We start from the raw sequence: 8,504 nt of genomic DNA on the forward strand, positions 1-8,504 counted from the left end.
TTTTGTTTTATATTTTTCTTTCTACATCCAATGAGATTACATAATACAATTATTATAATGAAGTTTCTTTTTTTTTTCACATGAAAAAGAATTTTAATGAAAAATTTCATTTCTGGATTTTTAGGGGTAGTAAAGTTTACTGTAACCTTAAATGGATTTTGCTGAATAGTTTTATTAAAGGTTTTTGGCAGAAAAATAATACCAATAAGCATCAAAGAAATAACTTAACTTTGAACTGTTTTTGTTTTCTTTCCCTGTATGTTGGTTATTTTCAATGTTATAATAGATTAGTTATATATTGCTTGTTTCTCTGTAATTTGTTTAAGTGAATGTATGTATACCTTATGCATATTTTTTTCAGAATTATAATGGAGGATAAGGAACGTTGAAAAATAACTTTTTTTGTTACAATTTTAGATGAGGTATTACAGCCTGCAATCATACATGGATTATACACATCTGACTCAATTATATGGGTTTTATTGTGCTGAATGAATCTTATTTCAAATTTTCTTTGACAAATATGTTTTCTTTTGGTGCATTGTTATGCTGATCATGATTCGCTGGGAACTTCTTTAAGTTTCATTTTTTACTTCTTTATTGGTTATTACAGCAACGCCAACCAGATGTATCCAATTGGCATTGATTATAGGCCTTTAGTATAACAAATTAAGGCATATAATTTGGTATGATTTGCATTTGTTTTTAATGATACAACACATGATGTTTAGTGTCACATGCCTTTTACTTTTGATGTTAATTTTACGTGTATAATGTATGCAACATTTTGTTGCATATTGGTTTGAAGTAGTTTAATTTTCATTGGTTTTCTGCGTTTTACTAAAATACTCTCTGTTACTATTTCTGTTTTTGTCCTTTTTATACATAAGTGTAATAATTTCTGTTGCATCTTAAGGTGCTTGATGCTAAATCCATTTTTCCATTGATATATAGGTATATTTTTCATCTTGTCATTTTTGCACAACTGCATTTATATTGATTTCTAAAACCATATTATATTTTATTCCTTTCAATTTTAGTATGTTTCTTTTTTTTTTCATTTCATATATTTTATTTAAAAAAGACGTTTGTAACTTTTGTGGGTTGAAATATTTATAAACAGAATTTTCTATATCTTTACTGTATTAATATGCAATATCTTTTTAAAGAAATCTATCATGTTTTTTTATTGTAAATGAGATTCAAATAAATTAAGATATTTTTCTTACTTTTTAAAAGATAAATAATCAAAAACAAGAACGTACATAAATTATACAATTTCGTAAAAATACATTCCATATTGTGTTCATGTATGTAAAAAAGTAAATATATGAAGAAATAAACTTTTGTGCAGAAATTTGTGCATCAATATGTTATTTCTTATTTAAAACATACAATAGCTCAATCAATTAAGGTATTAGAAGTAATATCTTTAGTTTCTCTCATTAGTGTTTGTGTACACAATGCACCTCATTTGTATTGATTCCTCACCTTGACTCGAGAACTGAACAATTCATCATAATTTATGAGTTCTAAGCTTTGAAAACATACACATTCCTTGAATTTTTTTCCCTTTTTTCTTCCTTTTATTTTTAAGCTTAACTTTTGAATTTATTTGATTGTCAAGTATATTAGTACCTCATTAATCTGGACTAAAAGGGAATCCAAGTGGTCCGTACTAATGGAAGTACATATTAAACAAAATAAACTATAAATAGACCCAAGGTGCACAGCCATGCACTGTAAAAATCGTATTTTGGTTTAAAGGGATTGAAATGTAAAATCGCATGGATGAAAATTACAAAAATACATTACAAAAGTACAAAATATGCCTCATAGAAATACATTATTGCGTTAACTCGCCGTTTATTTATACAATATGCACATCTAAATAGAGGTCCCGATGAACAAAAGTCCGGTGTAATAGGGTCCGGATTAAGGAGGGTTTAGTTTGGAAATCATCATGTGATAGTATTGTGGTTCGAACGCTTTGAAAACACTTAGAAAACTGCTTGAAAAAAAAGTTTTGTTTTCAAATGCTTGAAAAACCGGTAAAATGTATCTTTAGGCCTTGAATTTTTAAAAAAGGAACATTAATACACTTTAAAAAATTCATGTGACCCCCGCCCCTTTTTTTATTTTAGTTGTATACCCATCAAAAATTCAATTTCTTTGAAAAGAAAAAAAAAAGCAAATATTTTGCGAAACTGTTTTCTTTTTTTGAAAATCAGCGTCAAATTTAGTACATTAAAATAATTGACTTATTTAGGAGTTTCACTAAACTGAATTTTCCCAATAACTTGTTTAAAATGCGAGAGTAGAGTTTTAGTTATGCTTATTGTTTTTGGGACAATGCATAAACTATAGATTCTGCTAAGACAGTTAATCATTCATACCCGGCAGCTGTTATTACAGCTGCCGGGTAAATCTTAGTACAGTTACGATTCTAAATAATATCCCGCTATTTATAAGAAGTATACGAAAGTTTTGTTATAGTCACTACATACTAGTTATTTCAGTACATTCGAAAAATTAAAAGTATCATTCTTATATACTTTCCACCAGGTAGTGGCCCTCTTCCCCCATAAAAAACTGGCCCCCTCTGTGCTCGCCGATTAACAAGAAATATAGAATAATTTGGCCCCATTTACTTCTGGTTTCTAGTGTTACAAAGTCAATGATGATATACGGTAAAGTACGCTCATTTCAATTTTTCGCCCAACTCCCTGCTGCTATTGTATATGCTCCAGCTAGCAAGAAAGCTAATTTTGCGTTTTTTTAAAAAATATAAATAGAATATTTTAATTTTAATGCACACATTTAAAAACTAAGGATATTCAGAACTATTGTTTGGTTTTCTTACGGTTTAGTGCGGTTTACATACTTCAAAATTGAAGCACTTTTGTTTCCTTACAGTAACTAGAAAATCGCCCATCAAGGTATGATGGCTGAAAATTGCTTCTACATTTGAATGAAGCCATTGCCTGTTTGGTGATATTTTGATACTTGAAATTGTAACCCTAACTCCAGTGGATTAATTTTAAACTCCAGTAGGTAGAGTTCATTGTTGACCATTCTTTTGTTTCATCATTACCCTGAAATGAGACAGTCTTACCAGTAAAACAGTTAAGTTACCGGATCGTGTTCAGCCTTGTCACAATAAAGCCTTTCCCTGCACGTTAAACATTACCAAAGCATATTATCAAATCATCATGCCGTGACTCGAGTTTCGTTGTTAAAACTCGCGGGTTATTATTTATATAAGGATTAAAAAATTAAAAAAATTACAGAATTTCTTAGGAGCTTAAATTATGACGTTTTATAGAGTTTGGATTAAAATGCAAACCTTTTTCAGTTATCATTCACGTTTACCAATGTTTAAACGTTACACAAGTAATGCAAAGAGAACTGAAAAGCATTATGTAATATACATGAAACACACCGCCATCTCAGTCATTTCCAGCCGACGACTGCAGTTTCGTGCTTATTAGCACTCATCAGCCCAGCATAGGAAAGTGACTGAGCTGGAGATGGAAAACCTCTTAAGGAAGCCAAGAGTGCGAAACAAACTGGTAGCTAATATAGAATTAGCGCAGACCAGATGAGTGACCGAAACAATGGTTCGGTTCAACTCGAATATTGAAGGCAAGGCATAGTATATTCAGTAAATTACCGACCCAAAAAACAGAAGAAGAGTTGAACCGAACCATTGTTTCGGTCACTCGTCTGGTCTGCGCTAATTCTATATTAGCTACCAGTTTGTTGGCACTCTTGGCTTCCTTAAGAGGTTTTCCATCTCCAGCTCAGTCACTTTCCTATGCCGGGATGATGAGTGCTAATAAGCACGAAACTGCAGTCCTCGGCTGGAAATGACTGAGTTGGCGGTGTATTTCATGTATTTCTGCTTTACGTCCTGACTTTTGGGCGGTAATTTACTGAATATTACGTAATATAGCTTGAAATTTCGTTATTTCTTCTTCAAGTTACCTCATGATTCTTTACATTTCTTTTTTCCATTTCATTTGATTTTTGGACGGTATGTTATTAGAAATACAAGTTAATTTTTGCAATTCTTGTTTTAAATATTGCAGACGCCCCATTTTATTGTGTTACTTGCAGGAACAGTGTTGTACTTTTTTAATTAATAGAAACTTCATTAATAGAAAAATCATACCATGTGACTTATTTATTGATATGTCATCTGTTACATATACACTATCTCAGAATATTGGTGGTACATACTCGAAATATATCATTTTTTTTCACCATTCTTCTCTTTTGGACAATAATATATGGATTTGTTTTTCAACCTGATTAACACGAATAAAATTTGAATTACATATTTATATATCGATCTGAATTTTTTCTTCTAGCGTCGACCGAAATGCATGAATGAGTTAACTGGATCCTCCTTCTTTTCCGCCATTCTTGTTTCGAAAGTCTTGCCTATGTCATCCACTCTGGGGAGGACAGAAGACCTTCTAATTTGAGAGACTAACCAAGCATGGGGGTACACCATGGACTTTGGGCCCTGAAATGGCGCCCAGTATCGTTTTACTTCTGGATTTCTTCCGAGCAGGTGTTTGAAGTAAAGCTGGGAAGGGTTGCCATCGATCACAGGCGAAGCTCGTTTCGCGTCAATTTGTGAATCTCCTTGGAAATCGAACGGGACATTGGAACTATCCCCCGTTTCCATTAGTATTCTGTATATTGTCTTGAGAACTCGACTCAAGGCATCTATTTCTGCATCAGGATCACTAGAAAAGTGGAATTTTTTCAAAGCATCAGACTCTCTTGCATCTGCGAAATCATTCCGGTTGTTCGTCAACAAATAGTCTATCTCTTCGTCAGATTTTGCTTCAGAAAGAGACTTAAGGTACTGGTACAGAATTTTGGATTCGATATCGGTTTCCGGAAAAGAAACGTCATTTCCGGATATGTTTTTCAACTTCATCAAAACAGTCTTTAAAATGTCTTCGAACACTAAATACTTATCACGTGATACTCCATTTTGCTTTAAACTTGAAGCATGCCCCTGCAGTTCCATCAGCAACCTCAAAGCATTTTTCACTTTACTTTTTTCAAAACTTTTTTCCGTTTGCTCTAAAACGTTACGGTTATTATTGGCTCCTGGAAGTAACGTACCAAAATAATCCGTAGTTTTCGTTTTTTCTTGATTTCGTTTTCCAAAATGCATGACATCGTGATACTGAGGGCCAAATCTTTTGCCAAAATGAAGCGTTGAATGCGTCTCCCACGGGTCCAGCCTTTTGCCAAAATGCATTGTGCCATGAGCTTCGAACGGGTAGGATTTTTTCCCAAAATGCAGTGTGTTATGAGCTTCCCAAGGATCAAATTTTTTCCCGAAATGCAGTGTACTATGACTGTCCCAAGGATATGATTTTTTACCAATATTCATGGTATCGTGTGGTCGCAAAAAATCGGATTTCTTTCCAAAATGCAAAGTATAGTGATCGTCCCAAGCATCAGACTTTTTCCCGAAGTAAAGTGAGTTGTGGCTTTCCCTAGGGTCGTTGAACCTTTTAACAAATTCCAAATTAAGAGAAGAGTCTATGGGGTCTTCATTTTCCTCTAAAGTTTCATCGGTATCATAATCTAGTGATCGTTTCCCAAAATGCAAAACTGTCTCTGGTATTTCTTCATTTTTGACTTCATCGTCACTTGAAACATCGTCAAATCCCGATTCTTCCGTATCGGGATCCGATAAAGTAGATCTAACAAATCTTTTGACAGTCTTTTCACCGAATGCCTTAGTTTTCTTATACTCTAGTAAATTTTTTTCATCGCCATGCTTTTTAGAATTATCAGTATTACTTTCACTACTTGAAACAATAGTGTTAGACTTTGCAGCTAACACTTTTTTGGCATCTTTTTGAACTTTATTATGTGGTTCAACTTGTGAAACATTCCTAACCCTCAAATGCTTCTTTTGCTTTCCATTTTTGTGATAGTTATTTTTTAGTAGTAAAGTGTTTCCATGAATAGATTGATAATATTTAGAATGCTTTTCGTTATTATTTTCACTTACTGCAACTGCTCTATCTGGTTTATCTTCTGATTTTGAATTTATTTTATGCTTGCTAATTGAAGTTTCAGGGTTTTTCTTGCTTGAAGGCTCTAATGCAGATCGTTTTTGCAATTTCAAAGTCGGTTGAAGTTTAAAGATATTTTCAGAATTACTTTTCTCAATTTTTGTGGCTAACGATTCATCACTTATGGGTTTGATGCTAGTGCTATTCTTCTTTCCAGAAGTGAAAACTTTGGTATCTTCAACATCTCCTCTTTTACCAAAATGCATTGTATTATGAGCATCCCATGGATCAGATTTTTTTCCAAAGTGCATTGTATTGTGAGCATCCCATGGATCGGATTTTTTCCCAAAATGCATTGTATTGTGATCATCCCATGGATCAGATTTTTTTCCAAAGTGCATTGTATTGTGAGCATCCCATGGATCAGATTTTTTCCCAAAATGCAGTGTATTGTGAGCATCCCATGGATCAGATTTTTTTCCAAAATGCATTGTGTTGTGAGTATCCCAAGGATCAGATTTCTTTCCAAAGTGCATTGTGTTGTGAGCTTCCCATGGATCAGATTTTTTCCCAAAGTGCATTGTGTTGTGAGCATCCCATATATCAGATTTCTTGCCAAAGTGCATTGTATTATGAGTTTCCCATGGATCAGGTTTTTTTTCCAAATGCAACATGTCACGAGAATCAAAGGAATCCGATCTTTTTTGGTACTTATTCAGAAGAGGATTTACAGATATTTTATTAAGATGCGTCGCTTTTAAAACAGGAATTGGCTGTTTTAAATAAAGTATGCTGGAATTGACGCTTGATGCATCTTCAAATTGTGAGTTTCGATCTTCCAAATTGTTATCTGGTGTTTCAAAATTCATCTTATTATGCAACTGATCCTCTTTTCCTCCGAACTGCATTGTAGTGTGATCATAAGATTTCCCAGAGTTTTTATTAAATTTCATTGCAGATTCGAAAGGGCTGCTTCTTCTTCCAAAACTCATCATACTGTGCCAAGGGTCATCTTTTTTGCCAAAATGCAAAGTACTATGATCATCCCAAGGGTTTTCTGACTTTTTACCGAAACTCATCATACTGTGCCAAGGGTCGTCTTTCTTACCAAAGTGCAGAGTACTATGGTCATCCCATGGATTTTCTGATCTTTTCCCAAAACTCATCATACTGTGCCAGGGGTCATCTTTCTTACCAAAGTGCATAGTACTGTGATCATCCCACGGGTTTTCAGATCGTTTTCCGAAACTCATCATACTGTGCCAAGGTTCATCTTTCTTACCAAAATGCATGGTACTATGATCATCCCAAGGATTTTCTGACTTTTTCCCGAAACTCATCATACTGTGCCAGGGGTCATCTCTCTTTCCAAAGTGCATAGTACTGTGATCATCCCACGGGTTTTCTGATCGTTTCCCAAAACTCATCATACTGTGCCAAGGTTCATCATCTTTCTTACCAAAGTGCATGGTACTATGATCATCCCAAGGATTTTCCGATCGTTTTCCGAAACTCATCATACTGTGCCAAGGTTCATCTTTCTTACCAAAATGCATGGTACTATGATCATCCCAAGGATTTTCCGATCGTTTTCCGAAACTCATCATACTGTGCCAAGGATCATCTTTCTTACCAAAGTGTAAAGTACTATGATCATCCCACGGGTTTTCTGATCGTTTTCCGAAGCTCATCATACTGTGCCAAGGATCATCTTTTTTACCAAAGTGCAAAGTACTATGATCTTCCCAAGGATTTTCAGATCGTTTTCCGAAACTCATCATACTATGCCATGGGTCATTCTCCTTTTTTTCTCTATCCACATTATGAGTTGAATTTTCTGACTTTTTACCGAAACTCATCATGCTGTGCCAAGGATCTGAACTTCTCTTACCAAAGTGCATTGTATTGTGATCCCAATATCCGTCTGATTTTTTCCCGAAGCTCATCATGCTGTGCGAAATTTCATCATCTCTTTTCCCGAAATGCATGGTACTGTGGTCCCATGCGTCGTCCGACTTTTTCCCGAAGCTCATCATGCTATGCCATGGGTCGTCTGATTTCTTATTCTTATCACTTCGATCGTTTTCTGCTTTATCATATATAAACTGATTTATTGATTGTGCGGAAGACAAAAAGTTTTTATTTGGTACTTTATTAAATTTCCCTTCATTGAGTTCGCTTATTTTATTTAAATCTTTCAGTATTATTTCTGACAATCCATCCTTTGCAATCTGATTTTCGAGCAAAGTTTGTGAATGGTTAGGCAATTCATTTTGTTGATTGCGGCCGACATTTTCAAAATTGTTTTGGTTTTCTGGACCACCTTTTTCGGCAACGACAGACCTTTTCCCAAAGTGCATAACTGAATGATCATCCCAGGCGTTGTATCTAGTAGTTCTTCTGTCTAAAGGTCGTAAAAGGTGTAGGAAAAAATGAGAGCGTGCGTAACTG

The 8,504-nt window shown here is 34.4% G+C and overlaps 1 protein-coding gene across 1 annotated transcript; it reads right to left on the reverse strand.

Moving 5' to 3' along the window:
• Positions 1-4,182: 4,182 nt before the first annotated feature.
• LOC129234274 (uncharacterized) lies at positions 4,183-8,104 on the reverse strand. The gene is made up of 2 exons (XM_054868270.1): positions 6,298-8,104; positions 4,183-5,397 (listed from the first exon to the last, which is right to left on the reverse strand). The coding sequence occupies exons 1-2, from the start codon at positions 8,087-8,089 to the stop codon at positions 4,370-4,372; spliced, it is 2,820 nt and encodes a 939-aa protein (XP_054724245.1). The 5' UTR covers positions 8,090-8,104; the 3' UTR covers positions 4,183-4,369.
• Positions 8,105-8,504: the final 400 nt, after the last annotated feature.

This window comes from Uloborus diversus, chromosome 1, assembly GCF_026930045.1.
Source record: "Uloborus diversus isolate 005 chromosome 1, Udiv.v.3.1, whole genome shotgun sequence".
NCBI lineage: Eukaryota > Metazoa > Arthropoda > Arachnida > Araneae > Uloboridae > Uloborus > Uloborus diversus.

Coding starts and splice junctions, on each gene's coding strand:
- LOC129234274 (XM_054868270.1), bottom strand. CDS start 8,089: ATGATGAGCTTCGGGAAAAAGTCGGACGACGCATGGGACCACAGTACC. Junction 5,398..6,297: donor GCATTTTGGTAAAAGAGGAG/ATGTTGAAGATA, acceptor GTAAAAAATCAT/ATCCTTGGGACAGTCATAGT.